Below are 25,243 nucleotides of genomic sequence, written 5' to 3'. Positions count from 1 at the left end.
TACGTCACACTTTTAAGCATGAATATTTAAATGTTACGTTTTGTGGCTCTATTCAGTACAAGTACAAGCCAAAAACCCATGAGTGCCGTTAACATTTCCACTCTTTGACATAATGGCGCGACAAAACCAGGTGACAAGTGGAGTCCTGACCCAGAATCCTTCACTCCACTGACACCAGCTGCTCAGAGTAGTGTGCACCTGCTGAAAAAAATGTTAGATATCAGCTCAAACACCTCAACGACAGGAAGCTCTATCATCAGCTTGCTCTGCACCACTGTGGTGTGTGCGTGTGTGTGTGTGTGTGTGTGAGAGAGAGAGAGAGAGAGAGAGAGAGAGAGAGAGAGAGTGATGCTTTCACAAATGATGTGCCTTTGTTAAGGTGGGAAGTCAATCTCTGACGTGACTTACACAACTTGAGACTTTAGCAGCACATGTCATCGAAACACGCCGAAGTTTTACAGATCTCGTTGTTTTGTTTGTGATCTTGGTTTAGATGCTCAGAGGAAAAATGTGTTCTTCATAAAATATAAAGCTAACTACATGGCAATGCCTGCTGAACCGGCCCATCACTGATATCAGCATCGTCTGTCAACAGAAAAGGTGAGTTTTACCAGCGGGTTGCTACTTTTTCTTCACTTAAATAGAGGCCCAGATGAATTTGAATGAGTACAGGTTATCAGACCGGTAGGCCTACTCTCAGCTAGTCTACTTTAAATCAATGAATGATTTATCGGATGAGACTTTACAAGGTAAAACTAAAGCCTGAGACAGTGTGAGATAGATCAGGCAGATTATACTATTTTAAAAATAATTTTATAAGGCTTAAAATATAAGGGAAAAAAAGAAAAGAAATCAAAGAGTTTTAAGCTGAGCTCATAATATTTGCTAATATATTTGATATTTTATTTTGTCAAAAAAAATGCAACAGAACACTCAGTGAATGTAATGTAATTTTAAATGCAGGTATAAAATATTACTATTCTGAAGTAGAAAAGTAGATGTGAGTGTGTTCGAATTGAAACAATAACTCTGCACAGTTCAAATCAAAATTTCTAGAACACGTTTCTAGAAATGTGTCGGCTGCGTAGCGATTACAATACGTTCAATATGAATTCACAAGTAAGTAATTTAAATGAATTAAATAAGTAATTCACAAAGGATATATGATATAGTGACTATATAATGTATGTCAGCACTGGTTGTGTTGTTTTCGTATTCGACCTAAAGTTCAGTCAAGAACAATTGCATGATTTTACATTTAAATTTTGATTCCATCACTAGGGGTGATTTTTGATTGAGTTTTCACATAATATTAAAACAGTAAAATAGAAAATCCTCATAGATTAACAATGGTAACATTTTTTTATTTTTTATTTTCATAAATTCTGGGGAAGCGATTATAAGAAGGAAAATCCTGCCTTCATACTAGCTAAAGGCTTTTACTTTAGATTTTCATCTACAAATTACATTATTGCATTATTCCTAATCCAAATCAAATTATCATGATGTTAATGATATTAAGATCATTTATTTATTTATTTATTAGGGCAAGTGTCAGTCATAAAATAGTACACTTTTCTCTTGTGCAGGAGAACCGCTAAAACATTGAGGTAAAATAAAATAACATTAAAAAAACAATAGCTCTGTATAATAAAGGAGGCAAAATCCAAACATATTTTTTTGCCTTAACTTTGACGGTTTGGTGTGAATCAGTGAAGTTTATCCCTTATGTCTCTACCTCTTGACCTCTGTTTACTCTCCAGCATAATGCTGAGTTGATATCTTTGACTTTATTTCAAACCTATAAAAACACATCTAATGTAACAGGAGAATCTGGAGGCCTAAATGAACACAAAATCGTTTGTCAGCAGCCTCATGTCGTACGTATGACTTTTTTATTTTGAAAATTATCTTAGTTTTTTTTGTCTGTATAATAAAGCCAAAACCACATTGGACCCCACTGACTATCCCTTTAAGTGATTAGGAACACCTATGTTTTGCAAACTATTAACTGTGCTTGGTTCTTCATAAAGCAAGCTGAACCCAAAACATTTGACCTTGCTGTGCATCTCTCGAGACTCATTTGCACTGATTCTGGTCGGGTCAGGTACAGCCCGGAGGTCAGTGGAAGGTCTTGTCTCTGTTTAGAGATCCTGCTTTGATTTGGGCTGTCTTCTCAAACAGTCCCAGGAGCTCACAGCGTTCCGTTTGACCCAGAGTGTCGTGCTTTTCCTGACCCAACAACAGTTTCTCACGGGGTCCAAAGCCCACAGAGACATACACATTGTTAGCACATGAACTCTGATTATTTATCTGTTTAATGGAAATGAAAATGGTTTTGGGCTTGTGTGTTTACATATGGATAAACGCTGCAGTCTTACGAACACTTATGTACAGGGATTTTTAAATGAATGTTCTTTATTCATAATGAAAAACACATTATGTTCAAGACAAGTGAAAAATACATCTAAATCGTTCACTGAGAAAACTGTCTAACACTTATGTGTGTGAGTTGGAAAAAGTGTCTAGAATTCATTAAGAGGATTAACCTCCTTTACAGATCTGGTCCAGAACTTTTTGTTAAATTTTTTTAATAGGCAGCTTAACCCATGGACACAAATAAACGGTAAAATACATAAACTGAATGTTTTTGGCTCTATTTTTTTTTTCTGATAAAACAGGAAATACGCTCTCCATTAATTCCCTCTTTGTTTTAAAGTGAGCAGTCCTACACATTATAATGTAACTACAGTAATAAAACTCAAAGGGAAAGCATGCCAACAAATAAAAAATATACACACAATAATGTCAAAACCTATTTATTTATTACCCATTTGTTTATTTAGCCACTACCCTGCTTTTATTTACCAGAAGCTAGATCGATGCACTTATTGCATTTACGAATGTATATTCATATCCTATATTATAGTCAGAAATATGATAGTTGTCATCTTCATCTTCTGTTTTCTCTCATTTTTAGTAAATATGGGGAACTGCGGCTCTTTTGATCCTGATGAGGAATTCTCCTACCATCCAGATGAATGGTGTGATCAATGTAACTGTCCAAAGCCTCCAACCAGTCAGGTACGTCTGTGTCTGCTGAAGAGAATATTATCGCACAGTTAACTATAATATTTCTTTTTTTCTTTACACATGCAATTAAATCAATGACCACTAAATTAGATTATAATTTGGGATAACCAGACGCTCGCGAAAAGAAATTGTAACCATAGCAACTCTTGGCTCTAGGATCTGTTTCAAAGTGGGAGGGAAAAGGTATCGGCAGGTATAGCGACAATACTGTGCTTTCCTTGTTTTCCACAATATTATAGATTTACACGTCACAAAAATACTACATTTAAATTTTGATGCGTTTCCACAGTTTTTGCTATTTTCATATTTAAACAATTTAACACACATTTATAACGCTATACTTTGTGTTATATTAGGCCTTACTTTGGCAGTAAATTACATAAAACTAGTTAACGCTGCTGCGAGGGCGTTTCTAATTGGCTTACAACAGCTGTGGGAGTGATGGCAAATTTGACATCTTTCTCTCTTTTCACAACTATTGTTTTCCTTCTTTTGGAAAGTCGTGAAAGCCCTATCGCAGATTTTTTCTTTTGCTTTTAGAGCAAACGCAAATACAAAACTTTTTTTGCCATCATCTCCCATTCACCGCTACAGAAGTTTACACAAAATGGTGATTTCCGCTTCTGAGAACCTCGGAAATGTGAGAAGGGTCTATTCAGTGGTTTGTTTACTAAACCTATTTAAGATCGTTTTACGGTTAGCTAGCTGTGCTAGTGTCGTTACAAGATATTTGGCTTGAATAACCAAGATCTTTGCACGCCACAAATCCCAATGGAAGTCGTTGAATAATTCACACAGTGAGCATTAGAAAATGTTGCCGTTTTTTTGTTTTTTTCCTCAATTGATATATTGTTTCGGAATTGTGAGACTGTTAAGAACAGGCAGGTTCGTAATGTGAGACAGTGGCAGAAGTCACTAAATATGTAGGGAGATGAGAGAGAAAGGAAGTGGTGGAGCCGTTCTCTACATTTAAGACATGCATTACAAATTTCTGTGGTTTATAACATAAGACAAAACGCAACAATGTCTCACAAAGTGCTACACAAAGCGTTTTTGAAAAATGCCTATAGCTGAAATTGAAATGGAATATGTGTGTTTTCAGGTGATCTTTCAATATGAAATGGCAAGATGTTTCATTTAGTTTAGTTTAGTAAAAAAAAAAATTTGGAAAATGATTTATGATGCTGATAAATGATGACCTTTGGTTTGAGAAGGGGAGAAGATGAAAATCTTAAATGCTTAAGCAAGGCCTATGTTAAAACAGACTGACAATCTCAGTAGATCTTCTAAACATGGTTAAATATGGTTGACCACTGACCCCACACTCTGATGTGATAAAAATAACACAACCCGTGTTAACACATCCGGGCAACACATTTTGTTTTACTTTTGTTTACAACTTTACAAGTTTGTTAACTCAAGCAGTATATTATCCCCTCTTAACACAGAACGTTTTTAGATATTTTACAAACTAATATGTTATGATCACACAATTTGTCAGGGCATATCTTAATCTGAAATTGCCTAATTTTTAATTTAGTGTAATTAAAAAATGTGGATAATTACTTGTTTCATTCAATTTTCTGATTAAATTAATCTTGAATACACATTCTTTGTGGCTAAAACAGAAAGAAATTATTAATTAATTGTATCTGTTCCTACTGTGGTCTGTCTGCGATGATGTGACTCATTGTTTAGATGGGTCAACCCATTCAGGGTTACATTATTTGACGGAAATGTGCCTTTGTGTTTGTTATCAATTGGAGACTTAAACTTTTAGCTAAATTCCAGGCACATTTCCTCGTGATTTGTTTTTATTGAAGTAGGCCTAGATTAGAAATTAAAGAGAACAACACATGTTGTTATTGCATAATGAGAATAATGGAATGTTTACTTTTACTGTGATTGTTGTTTCATAGGCTGTGAGAGAAGAAAATAAGAACAACTCCACCCTGTTTATAGGGAAGTGGCTTTGTTTGGTTTATGACATTATTAAATTATTGACATTGATGAAAGGATCCAGATATTGAGGTTTTTATATCATAAAGAGCTCATTAGGGAAATTGCTAATCAATCAAATAACTAAAACTGCTATCCTTCAGTATTTTTTTAAAAAGCTCATTTAATATTTTTTTTTTTTTTTTTGATCATTACTGTAAACAGAATTACAGTCACAGGTTTCTACTATATATATATATATATATATATATATATATATATATATACGTATATATATATAAAGAGAGAGAATTTTTTTTTCACATTGTGCTCTCTTCTCTCTATCTCACACAGAACTTTGATCCTCTGATTCCGTATCCATCCCAGTACACGCCTCCACCATCATCTCCTCTTCCAGGTGAGATGATACGTTAAACACCTGTCCTACATTTTTCTCTTTAATGTGTGTTTCAGATAGCTCACTCTTGTCATCTTTGTATTCCAGAAAACATAGTGGTAGCCATATACAAATATGAGCCATGCCACAGTGACGACCTAGGGTTTGAGAAAGGGGACAAGATGAAAATCCTAAATACGTAAGCAAAGCCTATGTTAAAACAGACTTACACTCTGTGCCGATTATCTAAACATTGTTGACTTTGGGGTTTTGAGAAGTTGAAATGAACTAAATGTCACTTGTAGGTTTAGGGTTTTCCTGTTTAAATGTTTGTGTGGTTTAAAACACTGTCCTGGTATGTGTATATGTGTGTTTCTTAGTGATGATCCTGAATGGTACATGGCAGAGTCTCTGTTTACCGGGCAGAAGGGATACATACCACAGAATTTTGTAGCAAAACTGAACAGCATTGAGACAGAATCGTAAGTAATGTAACATTCAATTGCATTCGGAGCTCACACGTATCCAAACAAATCCACAAATACTCATGTACACCAAAACATATCTACCCAATCACAATTAAATGTATGTATGCAGATCAGCTGTTGTGGGTTTTTGAAAAGAAAAGATCAAATCAGCTTCCCCCACAATGAGATTTGGGAAATGACGCCCAAAACTGTGGCCGAAAGGTGATTCATTCAGGGTATCCCTTGTCGCTTATGACTGATGATTTACGAGGGTGTTAGTAATGGAAAGAGAAGAAAAAACAAGTTTCTGAGCAATCACTATGCTAAACCACTCCAGTACTTGCTGATTACACATTTCTGCAAGCGTGGGAGGAATGAAACGCCCCAACCCTGTATCTTCAAAACATTTTAAACTCAAAATAAATTATACAAATGAGATACATAATGAGCCAAAGCCCTAATAAATTGACAATAATATTGTGTTGCAGGTGGTTCTTTAAAAATCTCTCCAGGAACGACGCCATGAGGCAATTACTGGCCCCTGGTAACACGCAGGGCTCCTTCCTCATCAGAGAGAGTGAGACCAACCCAGGTGTGAAACAACCCATTGCTTCTCACACAACAGCAAAAACAAACACAAAAGCATGAGGCCACATCAGACAGTGCCACAGTCCCATAGTCCTGGTGCCAAGACACATGACTTGGGGGGAAGAGGGGTTACTATATTTCTCAGGGCTGCTAGTGGTTGAAATCGTGTGTGTGTGTGTGTGTGTGTGTTGGGGGGGGGGGGGGGGGTTAAATCGCATTCCTTGGGCTATGGGAGGCTTGAGATCATCGTACGGCGGCATTACAATGCTGGATCAGAATATTTTGCTTTTCCAGTTTCACTATAAAAATGACAAAAAAAACAATTAAATAAAAAACGTAATACATTTTTTTAAATTAAAGTAAATAAAAAAAATTTATATTATTAAAATACAAATATTTACATAAGTTATTGTGTCAGGAAACCTTTTAGGATAATTCAAGGGTGAACTTTAGAACATTTTCTACATGTCATTAACTGTAAAATGCCTCCAGTCTTGAAATTTTCAGTTTTGTGAAAGTAGATGTGTGACTGTATGTGCACTTGCAGCCTCTGATTGTCTTCTTGTTCTGGTCCCTCAGGTAGTTTTTCCCTATCTTTGCGAGACCTTGACCAAACACAGGGCGACATCATCAAGCACTACAGAATCCGCAACCTGGATGCAGGCGGATTCTACATCACCACCAAGATCTCCTTCACTTCCCTCTCAGAGCTGGTCAAACATTATTCACGTATGTTTGAGTGTTCATATGTGCCTCAGACAAATCGCTTGTCAGGTTATTTATAAAAGACGTAAGACAAAAACAGTTTGATCAGGCTGTTTATAAGAGCTCAAATGTAGTGTTGTTGAAAAATGACACGATTTGTTTATCTTTCTCAGGAGAGGCTGATGGACTATGCACCCGCCTGGTGAAACCGTGTCAGACCCGAGCCCCTCAGAAGCCCTGGTGGCAGGATGAGTGGGAAGTTCCCCGTGAGTCTCTCAATCTAGAGCGCAGGCTAGGGCAGGGGCAGTTTGGAGAAGTATGGATGGGTAAGAAGTGTTTTACTTCCTTTACTTTACTTAGATTTGAGTATTTTTACAATGGGGATTCATTGTAATCGATTAAGTTACTTTCCTAATGTATAAACATAAAGCATATTTTCACATATTTTTATGGACATTGAGCCCATGTCAGTCCACGGAACACCAGTATAAGAATACACCACCCCCCCCCCCCCTCCCCCTCCCCCTCCCCCAAAAAATGCATTTCAGCATCCAGGTGCCTGGCCAGGTCTGTCTGTGCTTGTCTGGAAATGTTTGTGAGTGTGAGCAAACATTGTGAATTGGGCCATCATAAATGGGTATTGATAAACATGCATCTACAGGCTAGAGAGTATGTGCTGCTCTTTGAGTGTCTCAGCAACCGCCTGGCATATCATAACTGTAAATACAGTAAGCTTGTTGGAACGTTTGACAAATGTTAAGCATTGAAGTCAGTCAGAGCACTGTAAATTAGTCTCACTCATCCTGTGATCCAAGACAGTCACACTCATGGGTGTGTGCTTAAACTCACTCTTTACACAATGCAACTAACAACAGGCTTTTGTAACTCACCTTGATTAACTTTTAAAGATGAATTTTGGGTGAAATGAACACATTTGTGGTAGCTATTGTATTTATCTATCTAGAACAGAGATTCTCAACTGTTTAGACTCAAATTTTGTGTTGGACAAAATTCATTGCACCACCATAAAGGCTAAGATATTTTCCTTATTTCTGATGTAATTATGACAAAGCTGCTGGTTTTCAAACAGAAACTGGTAGTATTAATATGTAATAATACATCATAAAACGAAAGTTCCCAATTGTGACGCATATCTGAGTGAAATAAACAAGAATAAATGTAGGGCGGGTCTTGATTTTGTCCATTGAGAATTGATTGGTTTGTTGTGGTTTGCTATTGCTGTGATCTCATGAGTGACAAGTTGTCTTGGGGCCAGTTGCTTAAAAAGTCACTAAGTTAAGACTGTGTCTGTTGAACTAACAATTAGTTAGGGGGGCTAATCAGTCTTTCTTTTCGGATTCAAATTAGACCAATCTATCTTTTAATGTAATTGACCAGTCTTCAAGAAAAAAATGAGAAGACATTTGGTTCTAAACCAATGGGCCTGATCAGATGAGAACTGATCTAGAATATTAAGTATATTAATCATGATACACATTTTTGTTTAGTTACCAACAGGATGCGGTAGTTTTGTGATTACAGTAACATAATCATATACGGCCTACATTCTATATGTTCATAATTCAAGAAGATTTAAATGTGTCCAGTTTTCAAACATAAACAAACTACAGCAGTGAAATCATGCTTGTCTTGTTGACCCTAAAAATAGAACTATGGAAGTCACATCAATGCTTGAGTTTTTACCACTTCCTGTCCCTGGTTGCCTGCCATAGCAACTGACTTGTCATCATCGCTGCCTGTCAGCTCCTTGACCACGAAAGCCTGAATCATAGCTGCCATTTTGTTTGTTTTTTTTGCAGTAAATGACTTTCTACATTCAAATGAAAGAACTGTTCCGTGTAATGGACCGTTCTGTTCATTAAACCTCAGTTATTTTCATTGGTGGGATAACATCACACAAATCAAGCCCATAGAAATAAAGTAAACCGGTTATCAAGCAGTCAGACAATGTGAAGCCAAAGAAACTCAATGAAGGAAAACATTGTGAATTTCTCAAACAGCAAATTCTTTACAAACACCCTTGTGCAAAAACACTCTCATGGTAAGGAAGTAGCAGTAGTTTTCACATGGCCACTTATTTTTAAATTCTTTTATAAGTATGTGATCCAAACAGAAAGATTAAATTCAGACCTTAATGAAAGTTTGTCTCAAGTAAATCATTCTCGGTGAATGAGCTTCTACATGTTTATTTTTGAGAATCAGATTATTGAGCCTAAAAGGGATAGTTCAAACACTTATACTTCTATCATAATTTACTCATCCTCATGTTCCAAAACAATGGTTGGCAACATTCTTCGGTAACACTTTAGAATACGGTTCCTTCGTTAATGAATAACTACACAAGAACCAATGAGTAACACCATATTAACAATCTAGTAACTATTATTAACTAACAAGAAACTCTGATTAACGAACTAGTAAGTAATAGCGCACAGATGAAAGTGGTAGTTCACTATTAACTAATCAATAACTACTATTTTTTTAATGCTTCCCAGAGAACTACTGAAAAAGTTTATTAACAATCTAGTAATAAACGAAGGAACCGTATTCTTAAGTGTTACCCATTCTTCTTTTGTGTCACACAGGTTTAAAACAACATGAGAAACTTGGAAATTTTCATATGGGTGAAATACCCCTTTAAAATAAAACATAAATAATTTATTCTCTCTCTCCTTTTATAGGGCTGTATAACAACAACCGTCGAGTGGCTATCAAGAGTCTCAAGGCAGGTACCATGTCCATGAGTGCTTTCCTGGCTGAAGCAAACCTGATGAAGACCCTGCAGCACCCTCGACTGGTGCGACTTTTCGCTGTGGTTACACAGGAGCCCATTTATATCATCACAGAGTACATGGAGAACGGTGAGACACACAGATGCACTTACACACTCGTTCGAACAAAGGAGGGGAGAGTTCAATGAAATGAAAAATCCTTTATAGTACTAAATGATTCATCTTTGCATTTCACCCGAACGTTCTTTACAAAACACAGACAATCTCATTGAGTAACTTCCATTTAAATTTTCATCAGGGTTTCATGATCTAACAAGTCTGAGTAGTATTAGGGCCGTGAGCACTGGTAAGTTGTTTGAGTGTGTTAAAGCCCACAGCAGTTCAACAGTTGTGTCCGCTCTATGAAAACAAAGCTTTCTCACGGCTTTGAAGATACTGAAGGCATCTCAAAATGCGTCCCTCATTCACCTGAATGGCAACTTTTTTCAGTCTCTTTCATTGACCGCAGTGTTTTTACATTTACACACATGTGGTCTGCCTCTTTTTCTTATATGCACAGCCAGTGTTGGGTAAAGTTAATTTGAAAAAGTAATGCATTACAATATTGGATTACTTCTTTAAAAAGTAACTAATTGCGTTACTTAGCTAAGTAATGTGTTACGTTACTTTTGCATAACTTTTTTTCTCACCTGGGCTGGGCTTGTTTTTTTATATTTTATACAAAACAACTTTTTTTGGGGGGGCAAACGTAAAGACCCTTTCACACCAAAAGAGAAATAATAAGCCTCAGGCTGAAGGAAATGTAAATTCACGCGTGTACAGTAGAGGGCACAGCTCAAGTAAACCTTCCAGCTGTGCTGCTATTCTGGATAATGGAAGAATAGGATGCAGGAGAAAAAAAAATTATTTTATACTTACCTACTTACTTAACAATAAATAAAAAATATCGATTGTCGTTTTTGCTTATGGTTTTACCTGAATCATCGAAGGTCAGAAGCAAATACATTTTGGTCAATAAATTAAGATTAAATGCATAAAAAATTATGTTTTATTTAACATATTTTGTCATTAAAGGTTTGCATAGTATTCTGATTCTGCATTTCACTGATTATATTCATTTTGAGGAATATTGAATCTTTTTTTGTGCAAGTGAGATGAGTAAATGCACACTCACATTTAGTCTAGAACTACAATAACCATCATGTTTACACACAACGCCTTTGCACTTAAGTTTGTCTCAACATGGGGACAAGAGACCTGTTAGTCAATAAATGGTAAAACAAAGTAACGTGCGTTACTTATTTGAAAAAGTAACTCAGATATTTCGTGGTAAATTTTAAAAGTAATGCGTTACTTTACTAGTTACTTGAAAAGGTAATCTGATTGAATGTAATGAGTTACCCCCAACATTGTGCACAGCTATGGACATTTTGAGTTTAACTATGATTATACATACATCTTTGTTAACATACAATGCTCACGTTCCCCCGTTTATTCATAAAATGGAGATTTAGCAACAGCATACACTACCGTTCAAAATAAGTCTCTTAGGCTCACCAAGGCTGCATTTATTTAATCAAAAATACAGTAAAAAATATAGTGAAATATTATTTCTATTTAAAATCACTGTTTTGTATTTTAATATATTGTAAAATATAATTTATTCCTCTGATGGCAAAGCTAAATTTTTTAGTCTACAGTGTCACATGATCCTTCAGAAATCATTCTAATATAGTGATTTGGTGCTCAAGAAAAATTTCTTATTATTATCATAAAACAGTTAGTTCACCCTAAAATGAAAATTCTGTCATTAATTAACTTACTCACCCTTATGTCATTCCAAACCCTTAACGTAAGAATTTCATTCATCTTCGGAACACAGCTGTAGATGAAGACAGAAAAGTATAGTAAAGACATCATTAAAGTAGACTCTAAAGTAAAGGTTTTACAAGAAGGCGCGACTGCTTTGTTTGTGCAAAAAAACCCTAACTCTTCAATATTTTGGGGGGATTATTATTTGTAACAATGTAAAAGTTTCAGTCCATTTAATTAGATTCTTCCTAAATAAAATAAAAAAATCTTGCCTCCAAACTTTTGAACAGTAGCTAGTGTGAATTTTCAAGATTAAGAAGGGACAGGGACCAAATGTAAAACTTACAGATAACCTCAAACTTACAGTAAAATTCAACCACTAATCTGAACATTTGGGGGGAGATGTCCCCGTCAAGGTGGTAGTTACGGCCCTGATGTTTATTCCTTCATAATACCAGTCATTGTTCACTAAGCGGTTCTGACGTCTCTCGTAACACTCTTGTAAATAGCATGCATGCAGAGCTTTTGTTTTATATCTGGCATTCCCACCTTGAGTGTTCTATCTGGAACATAAAATTACCCACTTCAGTTTTGTAGAACGCATGTCCAACTCCTTGTGTTTTGTGTCACATCATTCTATTTTAGTTCTCAGAATGTTGTTGTTGTTGTTGTAATACTCAAGTCTGACGCACATTTGAGAAGTTCCATTTCTTCAAAACATTTTTAAACAATTTTCCATCCGTTATCACTCCTTTCTTCAGTATTAGTTCACCCAAAAATGAAAATTCTGTCATCATTCACTTAGCCTTGTTTTAATATTGTTTGGTTCCCTTTTATTTTTACGATATTCTCCAGAGAAACCTTTAATCATGAGAAGCAAATGTGCCCTTACAGCAGTTTTTCTCAGAGGAGCTAAAGATCTTTATACCTGCAGCTCTGTTGCGTTATGTTTCTCTAACTACTAATGCATAATAAAACCCTCATACAAACACAGCATCTACCGCCAACCTACTTAGAACAATGCACAGCATCATCGAAACAGGCCTCACATAGAAAGCAGGGTCACAGTTAAAGCGTGAATTCCATCACATTAAAAAGAGATGGATTGAGGCAGAAAGCAAACGGACAGAGAAAGTGAGAGAGCGAGCGAGAGAGAGAGAGAGAGGAAAGGGCAGATACAATGTGAGGTATAGAAAGAAAGTCTTTGTTCCATTGGCTAGTATCGGGAATGCTTTTTAATTTAGAGCCAACCACCCAGAAACTAACTACAACAAATCAGACTCATAAATGGCCACCATGGTCACAGGTGTTCACAGAAAAGACCTCCACACCCTATCTTTTCTATTTTTAACGCAACAATAGCACCTTGGGTAGTCATCACAAGCATATTGCGATGCACATTATTCCATATGTAACCCAGTATGGATTGTTTGTTGGTCTCATTGCCCCTAAGAGGATTGTTGGGCCTCCAGTATGTCATATGTCGACAGTAACAAAAGACTCTAAGAGGAACAGCCACGTTACTACAACGTCAGCGAGCTGATGGCAAGGCTTGTGAATGCTCCCGCTTTGTGTTCCCTCTTAAAGGAAGCTGATGGAACACTATGCTCAGCTTGTAAACCTCCCAATTCTTTGTTTGGAATCCATGTGATGTGTTTAAAAGTACAATTGTTGTCTGTGTTGTTATTTTAAAGAAGAGGTTGATGTGCCCGTTTCCACCCCTCTTTCATTTTAACAATGGAGACAATGACAATGATTCAAAAACACTGGAACTTCATCTAAACTTAACCCACGACCTTGAATTTTACACCCTAATGCGATCTGAGATCAAAGGAATGTGTACGGCGCATGATATTAGAGTTCCTAACGGGGCATTTTCCGCTGCACCTTTGTGGGAATTTCCTTCAGGGTCAGTCAGTTCTTCTTTTTCCAACACAGCCTGTCGTCTCAAAAGCAACAACTTTGGCCTTTAACATTAAACGTCTCAGCGACTGATCCAAACTGGCTGCACTAATTTCCTGCAGTTGTTATTCTAGTTCTTGGATCTAATCTGAGTGGCGTTGTTTGCGCTTCTCTGTAACTTTGAGAAGAGCTTACAGAACGTTTTAAGCTCCAAAATAACAGCCTTCATCTATCTGCTGTTTCCTTTTGCCTTTGAACTAAAATGACTGATGGAGAAAGCGTGCTTCTGGTAACATTCAGTTGTGGTAAAAGAATGTTTACAAAAGGTTAGTGAAGACAAGACAGAAGACTTACGAACTATAAATAAAATGTGTAAAAAAATCGAAGCAGTTTTTTTAACATTTAACCTTCTATCCAGACTATTGCAGCGCATGCTGGAAGTGGAAAATGCCCTGTTCAATCTCACTAGCGCCAACTAGTGTCTAGGTTTCATAGTTTCAAGCCAATTTAGTTCCTTGAGCACATTTAACATATTATGGTTCACGATGCAAAGTTACTAAATTCTGTCATAGCTTGTTTTGTATATAAACAATATGTATGTTTAAATGTCGTGTTGACTTTTAGGCAGCCTGGTGGATTTTTTGAAGACTCCAGAAGGATGTAATTTAACCATCAATGCGCTGATCGACATGTCCGCCCAGGTAGGCTGACCATATCATTTTTGGTGGGGGTGGGGGTGTCAATACTGCACTCAACACATCAGGGGTGAGACATTTGTGCCCCACAGGAAACAAACTGACCCAAATTTCTACTTGTTACAAGCTCAAGTCTATATTTCAGAGAAATTCAGACCCTTGTATATTCTGTTTATCACTCATTCCTCTATTTGACCGCTGTCTCTAAGCTGGTGACGTCAGCATTACTCGGCTGCTGTTCTGCTTCCTAATCTTATGGTTAACAATGAGCATGACTGTGTGTGCTGGAACGAGTCTAGACATTTTAATACAACAACAACTACCCACACCATTCTATAAACCGACTAGGTGAACAGACGATATAAATGTGTTCACAAATACTGTAGAAAATAAATGATTTCTTACTGGCATTACATTTACATTCACTGGGCAAACAAACAGTTCTTTGTTTGTTTGCAGGGAAATATTGTACACATAGATTGTGAGGACCTGATTTAGGTTACAGTAATTCTTGACCTAATGAATGACACTCCATGCTTCATTTAGAACATCTAATTACTATGGGAACAGTTTTGGCTGGGATGGTAGTGAAGAATCTGATAGAGTCCATGAACTATTGACAGACAGACTGTCATTTTCTTAGTAGAGAGTTTGCGCTTTGATTCAGCTCTGGGTTTACTCCTAGAATTGAATGATCGGGTTAATAATTAAGCTATCAAATGGTCTTGATCACTCATGGTTGTCTTTAATAGTGAATGTCTCATGCGCTCAGTGTGTAAATGATTGGAGTGTGAAGATGAGAAAACACTGATGTTTTTGAGCAGTGTTGCAGGTCAGAGGTTCACAGGGATCGTGTGACAGGGATATGTGTAAGGAGATGGTCTCTCTCTTTCTTGGTAATGTTGAGAAACGATGGTATCGTTTTTCAAGATATTCAATGAAATGTTGGTGGAGAAAGGATAAGAGGGAAAGTGAGAGATGGAATGTTTTTAAGCGGCATTAAAAAGAGACGTTTTGCTTTAGGGATCAGCTTAGATGCCGTGTGATATTCTTCAGCTATTCTTCTCCAAAAAGTGAATGACATCATTCAGGGCTTTTAAAAGGTCCTGGCGAAATGATTACTTATATACTTACATGCCTCTTATCAACAGACACAGACATGCCCGCACATTTATGCAAAACTGTAAGGCACTTTCACATTAAACCAACACGTTTTTGACGGTCTGTGTCATGTTCATGGTGTCAAAGTGCAACATCCTCTATAAAAAATCTGTGTGGCGTTGCAACAAATGCAAAAAATCACACTACCATCATGCATCACCCATAATGCATCTACACACACACACACGATAGTGTCTGGTCACGATCCACATCACAGTCTAATTTTATGTGAAAGAGTTTTAGAGCATGGCAGGAACACCAAAGAGCTGATCTTGGAGAACCGTTGTCCTTCGCTATCATTCTGCGTGTCTGGGTCAGAAATAGCAGACGTCTGAGAAGCTCAGCAGCCATCACTGTTCTGAGATCAGTCAAGACTGGAGCTAGCTTAAACATGGGAAAAAATAAGAAAGATGATCCATCAGGAAGAACAGCAGAAAACCAACCTTCTGAATGAAAACTATGGGTTTGTGCTGGGTGGAGTGGAACAGTGGAGGTTGGAAGTCAAATCAAAGGAAGTTAAAGCAAAACCCTCCCTGTTTCAGGAACTGACCTCTGTCTGTCTGTGTAACGTGTGTTACTTTCAGAATGAAATACTAGCCTACTGGGTTCAGTTTTGTAAAAATAGTATGTGAAACTTTTATGCAACAAACTTTTATAGTAGTATGCATTGTTGTCACATGACCATGTTGTTGCACATTCCATTATTTTAAAAAAAGAGGAATTTAATACTTTTATTCAGCAAGGATGTGTTAAACTGATCAAAAGTGAGAGTAAAGACACTTATTTTACAAAAGATATCCATTTCAAATAAATGCTGTTCTATTTAACTGTGTTCATCAAAGTTTCCAGTATCACGGTTGCTATCAAACCAGCTTTGTCATCACAGTTATAAATTACATTTTAAAAATAAAGACAAAAAACTGTTGTTTTGAATTGTAATAATATTTAACAGTATTACTGATTTTATTGTATTTTTGATCAAATGAATGCAGCCTTGGTGAGAATAAGAGGGGGGTAATTAAAATAAAATTTGTTTTATAAAATAATGATTCGAGACGGATATATACAAAATATTAATTGCATTTCATTTGTTACACTGGAAATAGGTCAAGTAAAGCACACTGCATTGCGAGATACAGCATCTAGTGCAGTATTCTCTATTATATACACCAAATGTCATAGGTCATCTTAGTATTTCATGATTACTTTGCATGGTTTACATAAATACTGCAGAAATAATTGCACAGTAGTATGCTATTCTAAACTTCGCCATAAATCACACACAGCCTTATTATTAACACTTTACTGCTCCCTGCAGGTCGCAGAGGGAATGGCTTACATAGAGCAGAAGAACTATATCCATAGAGACCTGAGAGCTGCCAACATTTTGGTGTCTGATGAGCTCATTTGCAAGATCGCTGACTTCGGCCTCGCCCGCCTCATCGAAAATAACGAATACACTGCCAGAGAGGGTAAGGTAGCATCAGCTGCAACATTGTTCTGTTAATTTACCTTAGGATTACATCACCACAGAATCTCCATTTATGCGAGAAAGTCTGGCTGCTAAACTTTAAAGACACCTAAAAATATGCCTTTTTAAAATCACACAGGTGCAAAGTTTCCTATCAAATGGACTGCACCTGAGGCCATAAACTACGGCACCTTTTCAATCAAATCAGATGTCTGGTCGTTTGGAGTACTGCTGACAGAGATTGTTACTTATGGAAGAATCCCATATCCAGGTAACAAACCAGCTCAATGTGCTATCCTGTTTTACCTCATTTTGGCAGATCTCAGAATTTATTTTCACTGTTACTCCTGATTTTTCAGGGATGACAAACCCAGAGGTGATCGCAAACCTTGAGAGAGGGTACCGCATGCCTTGCCCCGATAACTGCCCAGAGGCTCTCTATAACGTCATGAAACACTGCTGGACAGAGAGCCCAGACAACCGGCCCACCTTTGAGTACCTGCGCAGTGTTCTAGAGGACTTTTTCACCGCCACAGAGAGACAGTACCAGGAGCAGCCCTGCTGAAAAGATTCACCTTACGAACAGCAGAATTTGACTAATGTGACAGCCCATGGGGTCACATTAAATACTAATGTAGTTAATGGAATATTTCAAAATACAGTTTTAAGTGTAGTAAAAGACAAAAGAAACAGACATTTTGATAAGAATAAGCCAATGATTAACAGTGAAAATGAAAATTGTGTCAATTACCCTCATGCTGTTCCAAACCCGTAAGTCTTTCGTTCATCTTTGGAACACAAATGAAGATATTTTTGATGAAATCTGAGCAATTTCTGTCTCTCAGTTGACAGTTACGCAACTGACCCTTTGATTCTTCAAAAAGACCATAAAACTAATCCATGCGATTTGAGTGGTTTAGTCCAAATTTTCTGAAGAGACTCGATCAATCGAGCTTCTTATACGATTGTATCTCTTCAGAAAATTTTGGACTAAACTGCTCAGTTCATGAGTTGTAAGTGTGCTCTCAATGCATGAGTGAATGTCCCGCTTTGTGTTCATCCTTTGAGCTTTTAGTATTTCTGCTTTCTGTGCATTCTGCTATTTTACTTGTCTTTTTATTTTTATAAATAACTGCATCATGAACTAATGAACCAGTAAAACAGTCCAAGAGATAAATTGGCCTCATTCGGTCTCATTTCATCTATTTAGACAGCTCTTTTACAGATTCACTGACCGCTGCTTGTTTTATTTAACAGATTTAAAGTGAAATTCTAGAAAATAAAGTGTTAATTCTCGTCCTCACAACTTTGGTGTTGACAGGTTATCAAAAGGTCAAAGGAAAATCTAGAGTCGGTCAAGATCAAGCATCAACAACCCAACAATTCTTACCAGGGCTGCGTTTCCCAAAAGCATTTTACGATTATCATAGAGATCATTGGTGGCAATAGGCTTTATGCCCAGCTTCACTACTTCCTGAACTTCAGCCAGCTCCTTTGCTTCCTGTCTGCCATTATTGGACAAACTGATTAATCCAGGTGTGCCTGATTATTGTTACTGAGGCCAGGCACACCTGGATTAATCAGTTTGTCCAATAATGGCAGACAGGAAAAAAAGGAGCTGGCTGAAGTTCAGGAAGTAGTGCAGCTGGGCATAAAGCCAATTGTTATCAACTTAGGTTTACGATGCTTTTGGGAAACGTAGTCCAGGCCAAAAATTAAACCAAGGAACATAACTTCACAAGCATGGACATATATTATATTCCTATGAAACAACAGAGCCACACAGCCTTTGAAGTTCTCTTACGAGAGTATCTCTCGTACTGCATAATATCTTACGCTATGGGGAAAACCTCTTTTCCACAAGATATTGAAGCCAAAAATTATCCTTAATTTTGAATTAATGTAAAACGTTGTGCAGCAGCATGCAGACATAGGCTTGCGCGCCTATTGGCTGCCCTGCGGCAATAGCAGCAGCCTATCCAGAGTGGCCCTGCATGACACATATCCAATGGGGGCATTTCGCGCCCACTTCGTCACGTCCCGCCAGAAAGGGTGTGGTCTCGCCCTATAAATATAGCTCGATTAGGCTGGTACACTGATTTTCATCTCTTCAGTGAAGCATCACGCATCGCTGGATCCGGAGTGAGAAGCCACGCCGTCTGAGAAAAAGCACACAGCGGGACGAGCCTTTGAGTCTGAAGTCGCTGGCATCGCCGCCTTTAGCTGCCGTACCTGCTACGCTTTCCGGCCTCATATCCTTTTCAAGTGTGTGTGTGTGTTCGCCGCTGCGACACACATTTTTTCACTGTCTCTCCCTCTCTCATAAAAGAGCTGCGTCTTTTTCAAGATGCATAGATCCTGCGTCTCGTGGCGAGCCACGCTCAGTGAAGAGGATCGCCATGTCATCTACGTTTCCTGCCTGGGTGAGGATCATGTGGCTCTCGCTCTCATCGACGGCGGATGCCCTCACTGTGAGCTACTGCCGATGGTGACTCTGAGGACTAGCCTGGCATCATTCTCAGAGCCTGCACTTCTACCCGCTGTAGCGCCGCGCCGTAAGAAGCGCCGTGCCCAGCGCGGCCCCGAGCCTTCTCCTGCCCGCCAAAGCTCGCCGGTTTGCCCGCCAGCTTCGCCGGCATCACTCAAGTCCCTCCCCGATGGACAGCAGCCGCCGTCCACCGCCGCTTCCGCCATTGAGGTCGACGAAACAGCCGAGGCCTGTTCTATCCTGGCGTCGGATAGTGAGGATTGACCGAGCTCTGTGGACCTCCCCTCTGCTATCCGCGAGCTGGGAAACGAGCCGGCATTGAATCGGAGCTAATGCGTCTGCTCTCTCAAGCCGTTCGAAAACCTCGGCCTCAACTGGGAAACGCCCGCGCAGCCTGCACGCAACCGACTGGATGGATGCTTCCTCAAGAAAGAACACGCGCCGTCACAATCCAGGCCCGCGCCTTTTCTTCCTGAGCTTCACGAAGAAGTCGCGAGGTCCTGGGGTGCCCCCCTCTCGGCCAGGGTGCGTACCTCTGTCTCGGCTGCATTCTCCACTGTGGACGGTGCTAAAGACAAAGGATACCTTTCTCTTCCCCCAGTGAAAGCAGCGGTAGCTTCCCATCTCTGCCCGCCCTCTGCTGGACGGCGAGCGCAGACGGCTCTACCATCTAAAGCCTGCCGAGTGACATCAGCCATGCACGGTCGCGCATATGCCGCCGCTGGGCAAGCCGCTTCAGCACTACACACGATGGCCATCTTGCAGATCTTCCAGGCCGACCTTCTCCAAAAAATGGACGAGGAAGGCGATGGGTCGATCAGCATTACGGATTTGGGGAGCGCTACAGACCTGGCTCTACGTGCTACAAAATCAGCTGCACATGCCATTGGGCGGAACATGGCCTCTCTCACCGTGGCTGAGGGACATCTGTGGTTGACGCTGTCTGAAATGACTGAAGCGGAGCGCTCTGTATTCCTCATCGCGCCCATTTCGTCAGCTGGCCTCTTCGGATCTGCCGTCAAAGATTTCGCGGACAGATTCCAAGAGGTTCAAAAGACATCGCAGGCGATGAAGCACTTCCTTCTGAAGCGCTCTAGTTCCGCAGCAGGTCGCTCTAAACAACCGTCTGCCCGGAGCTCCCAGCCGCAACCTGCAACCCCCGCCGCCGCCGGTTCTCAACGCCGCCAGGCCCGAGAACAGAGACCGCGCTCTCGCTCTGCTGGATGCCACCCCCCTCAGCGCGGGCCCCGGCCGAGGATCGAAATCAAGCCCGAGGTCTCAAAGCCCTCCTAGCCTCTCTAAGAAAGCGACGGTGTTCAAATCCCGCTACGGCCGGATTTTCACCGAAACGTTTTGCTCGTCCAGTTCCATGCAATGTGACTGTTCCAGCGTATTTAGCAGTCAACAAGCCGGTCCATTTGCCCGCTTGCCTGCACACAAAAGCAGTTTTTACGGCTACCCAGATAAATCCAATAAAGATTGTATTTTCTGGTGTTCCGGCCACGGCCGATGGTGTTATGAGTGTTGCAAGAATGCCCACGCCTCCGTGCTTATTCCCACACGCAGACACAGCCCGCCACAATACAGGGCTAGCACAAATAAAATCGACTCATGTCGATTGTGCAATAAATGTAGTGTACGTGCCCACGACACAGTGCCCACAAACACTACACGAAGCATGTCCCACGGTTTCTGTAAAAACGAAACCAACACATTTTCAGTCGGTGAGAGCCGACAGTGTTCTCAGTGCAGTGAGTGTGCCCGCTATCCCGCGCCCACATTCCCTCACAGACATGCCGAACCCCACGGGGCTCGTCCCGCTTGCCTTCTCTCCACAACCTGTCAGAGAGAAGCTGAGCGCGGTCGGGCTGCCCGCTGTGATCAGCGCTCCCCCCGCCTCGCACACTGCAAACACAGTGTCTATTTCTCAGCACACCAGAGGCCAGATTTCATTCTACCTCTAGCCTTTCACGCAGATGCGTGGGCACAGCTTCCCGGGGTATCGAAGTGGGTGCTGAATATTATAAAAAGAGGCTATTCGCTGCAGTTCACTCATACCAAGAGTCGAAAGAGTCGCATACCAAGAGTCGCATACCAAGAGTCGAAAGAACGGTAAAAAACGAAGTATCTCATCTACTTCGAGCCAAGATAGTGAAACTACTGAGCAAAGGGGCTATAGAACCCTTATCTCAGGCTCAGAGCGAAGGGGGGCTATACAACAGGTGTTTTCTGGTACCGAAAAAAGACGGGGGTCTCAGACCCATTCTAGATCTGCGACAGCTGAACAAAGCGCTCACGAAGCGCCAGTTCAGAATGATTACAACCAGGAAAATCCTTGCGCAAGTTCGCCAGGAGGACTGGTTTATGTCAATAGATCTGAAAGACGCCTATTTTCAAATACAAATAGCGTCACGTCACAGGCGATTCTTGAGATTCGCCTTCGAGGGCCAGGCATACCAATACAAAGTCCTGCCGTTCGGCCTGTCCCTGGCACCCCGTAAATTTATGAAGTGCATGGACGCGGCTCTCGCACCCCTGAGACTCCAGGGCATGCGAATTTTGAACTTCTTGGACGATTGGCTGATTCTAGCTCGATCACAATCAGAGCTCATAGAACACAGGGCCACATTACTCGAGCATCTCGAGATTCTGGATCTCACAGTCAATTGGGCGAAGAGCTCGCTGTCTCCCAGCCAGAAAATTTCTTTTCTGGGAACAGTGCTGGACTCACTGTACATGACAGCGCGTCAGTCGCCAGAGCGTGAACTGGACATTCAGCACGCCGTGAAATCCTTCCGCCGCGGCTCGATAGTCCAGCTCAAAAGGTTTCAGAAAATGCTGGGCCTCATGGCCTCAGCAGCTTCAGTGCTCCAGCTGGGTCTGCTTCGCATGCGCCCACTGCAGCTGTGGCTGAAAGCACGAGTTCCGCCCAGGGCATGGACCGCTGGTCGGTTTCACCTCCGGGTCGATCTGAAATGCGTTTCAGCTTTGGAACCTTGGAAGATAACCGGCTGGTATCAGTCAGGTGTGAGTCTGGGGACTCCCTCGAGTGTGAAGGTGGTGTCCACGGACGCCTCCACCTCGGGATGGGGAGCGCTGCTCGAGGGCAGACCGTTCTTTGGCCAGTGGTCAGAATGGGAAAAGCTCCTACACATAAACTGTCTGGAGATGAAGGCAGTCGACAACGCGCTACGGCGCTTCTGTCCCCAGATAGAGGGTCACCACGTCTTGGTTCGGTCGGACAACATGTCAGTGGTGGCATACATAAATCGCCAGGGCGGCATCAAGTCCCGAAACCTTTACAGGCTAACGGAACGCCTCCTGGTCTGGGCTCAGCACAACCTGCTTTCACTGAAAGCGGCGCATGTGCCTGGTCACCTGAATCTGGGACCAGACAGACTGTCCAGAGACAATGTCCCAGCAGGGGAATGGTCGCTGCACCCGCAGACGTTCCAACTGCTGTGGGAGACATTCGGCAGAGCGCAGGTGGACCTGTTCGCGTCCCACGAGAACGCTCACCGACCGAAATATTTCTCCAAGAGCAAGGACGCACTGGCCCACGTCTGGCCCCGCTGTCCCCTCTATGCTTTTCCCCCCGTCTCCCTCCTGCCTCTAGTGCTGGAACGAATCAGGGAAAACGGATGCCCAGTGCTGCTTGTGGCTCCGCTCTGGACAAACCAGACTTGGCTCCCAGTTCTGATGCGGCTGACCAGCACTGCCCCGTGGCCAATACCGTTGAAGAAAGACCTCATCTCTCAGGCCAAGGGCTCGATTTGGCATCCTCGCCCGAAACTATGGTCCCTTCATGCATGGGCCATCAACGGGTACCCGCTAACCTCCCTGAGGGAGTGTTAAACACGATCACGCAGGCGAGGGCCCCGTCTACTAGACAGCTCTATTCCTCGAAATGGTCTGTGTTCTCTGCCTGGTGTCAAGCTCAGGGCTTTTCACCCGTAGACTTGCGGGTCACGGAAGTACTCTCCTTCCTCCAAGAGCTGCTGGATAAGGGCAGGACCCCATCCACGCTCAAAGTGTACGTGGCAGCCATAGCAACGTTTACAAAACCTGTGTCTGGCCAGTCACTGGGGAAAAATGACCTAGTCGAGCGATTCCTCAAGGGAGCTCGGAGGCTGAACCCTCCCAGACCTCCTTCAGTCCCAGTGTGGGACCTTTCTACGGTTTTGGAAGCCATGAAAGGTGCCCTGTTCGAGCCAATCCATTTGTCAGACATGAAGCAAATCTGTCTGTTCAAAACGGTGTTTCTTTTGGCTCTCGCTTCAGTGAAGCGCATAGGGGACTTACAAGCGCTTTCAGTATGCGCGTCATGTATGGAGTTTGGGGCTAATGACTCAAAAGTCATACTCAAACCAAGGCACGGGTACGTGCCCAAATCCCTCAACACACCGTTCAGGGCCCAGGTTATTTCCCTGTGCGCACTCTCGGTTCATGATGAGGAGGAGGATGCGAGTCTCCTTTGCCCTGTCAGGGCACTGAGAGCTTATGTGTCCCGCCCGTCTGTCTTCAGACAGACCGAGCAGCTCTTCGTTTTGTTTGGCGGACGCTCCAAGGGACTGGCCCCATCAAAACAGAGCCTATCCAGATGGATCGTCGACGTTATAGCACTGGCTTACACTTCTAACGGCCTGCAGTGTCCTTTGGGTGTCAGAGCGCACTCCACGAGAGGCGTGGCCTCGTCGTGGGTGTGGTATAGTGGGGTTACCCTGCAAGATATCTGTACGGCCGCGAGCTGGGCCTCGCCGTCTACATTTATAAGGTTTTATAACCTAGAGGTTCCCGCCTTACAAGCCAAGCTTCTGTCAGTATAGAATTCAGTGCTATCTGCCCCGCTGTGCCGGCCCAGATGCTGAGTTTTGCTTGTGCATCGCTCACTGAGCGATAAAACAGCTCCAAGGGTAGTGAATAACCTGTACTATTGCCCAGTTCAGGCTGAACACGTTCACCCTGTCTGTGTGAAAGGTTACTGTCGTAACCTCGGTTCTCTCTAGAGAAGGAACGAGTACTGCGTATCTTGCCGTGCATACACAGCTCTGGTTCGCTTCGGCGATGAAAACCAGTGTACCAGCCTAATCGAGCTATATTTATAGGATGAGCCCACGCCCTTTCTGGCGGGACGTGACGAAGTGGGTGCGAAATGCCCCCATTGGATATGTGTCACGCAGGGCCACTCTCGATAGCTGCTGCTATTGCCGCAGGGCAGCCAATAGGCGCGCAAGCCGTCTTGCCTATGTCTGCATGCTGCTGCACAGCGTTTTACATTAATTCAAAATTAAGGATAATTTTTGGCTTCAATATCTCGTGGAAAAGAGGTTTTCCCCATAGCGTAAGATATTACGCAGTACTCGTTCCCTCTCTAGAGAGAACCGAGGTTACGTTAATAACCGAGCACGATTTAAAAAAAATATATAAATATATAGTAGTTTAGTTTTATAATATAAAATAGGGTTTCACTTTATTTTGATGGTCCCTTTAACACATTCTGTTGTCTAGAAGTAACATTTTACCTTCATGTCTACTAACTCTCATTAGAGTAGGTTAGGGTTAGAATAAGTTGACATGTAGTTGCAAAGCTACTTCTAGTCAGTAGAGTATCTGTTGGAGGACCATCACAATAAAGAGTTTGCAGATATGAAGCAAATAATCCACTAATACTCTAATGCAGGGGTGTCAATCTCAGTTCCTGGAGGGCCACTGTCCTGCAGAGTTTATTTCCAACCAGCTCCAAAAACACCTGCCTGGAAGTTTCTAGTAATCC

The 25,243-nt window shown here is 41.2% G+C and overlaps 1 protein-coding gene across 2 annotated transcripts; it reads left to right on the top strand.

The window, feature by feature from the left end:
- The first annotated feature begins 270 nt into the window (after nucleotides 1–270).
- lck (LCK proto-oncogene, Src family tyrosine kinase) lies at nucleotides 271–18,159 on the top strand. Of its 2 annotated transcripts, XM_077239570.1 has the most exons (14): nucleotides 271–379; nucleotides 494–600; nucleotides 2,981–3,084; nucleotides 5,386–5,449; nucleotides 5,537–5,627; nucleotides 5,809–5,910; nucleotides 6,384–6,487; nucleotides 7,063–7,212; nucleotides 7,362–7,514; nucleotides 9,891–10,070; nucleotides 14,280–14,356; nucleotides 16,830–16,983; nucleotides 17,122–17,253; nucleotides 17,342–18,159. In XM_077239570.1, exons 3-14 carry the CDS (start codon nucleotides 2,986–2,988, stop codon nucleotides 17,545–17,547), a joined length of 1,512 nt encoding a protein of 503 aa, XP_077095685.1. In that variant the 5' UTR covers nucleotides 271–379; nucleotides 494–600; nucleotides 2,981–2,985; the 3' UTR covers nucleotides 17,548–18,159. The 2 variants fall into 2 exon arrangements, with proteins under 2 accessions (XP_077095685.1, XP_077095684.1); XM_077239569.1 differs by having other exon boundaries at nucleotides 334–600.
- The last annotated feature ends 7,084 nt before the right edge of the window (nucleotides 18,160–25,243 follow it).

This window comes from Siphateles boraxobius, unplaced genomic scaffold, assembly GCF_051911475.1.
Source record: "Siphateles boraxobius isolate OS27281-9 unplaced genomic scaffold, OSU_SipBor_1 22, whole genome shotgun sequence".
In the NCBI taxonomy this organism is placed as follows: Eukaryota; Metazoa; Chordata; class Actinopteri; order Cypriniformes; family Leuciscidae; genus Siphateles; species Siphateles boraxobius.
This window is presented reverse-complemented; position numbering and strand designations above follow the sequence as displayed.

What these genes read in the sequence shown, in the direction of transcription:
- lck (XM_077239570.1), top strand. Translation starts at nt 2,986, where the DNA reads ATGGGGAACTGCGGCTCTTTTGATCCTGATGAGGAATTCTCCTACCAT. An exon ending in GTTTGGAGAAGTATGGATGG is followed by an intron (nt 7,515 to 9,890) that starts GTAAGAAGTGTT and finishes CTCCTTTTATAG; the next exon opens with GGCTGTATAACAACAACCGT. An exon ending in TGATCGACATGTCCGCCCAG is followed by an intron (nt 14,357 to 16,829) that starts GTAGGCTGACCA and finishes TGCTCCCTGCAG; the next exon opens with GTCGCAGAGGGAATGGCTTA.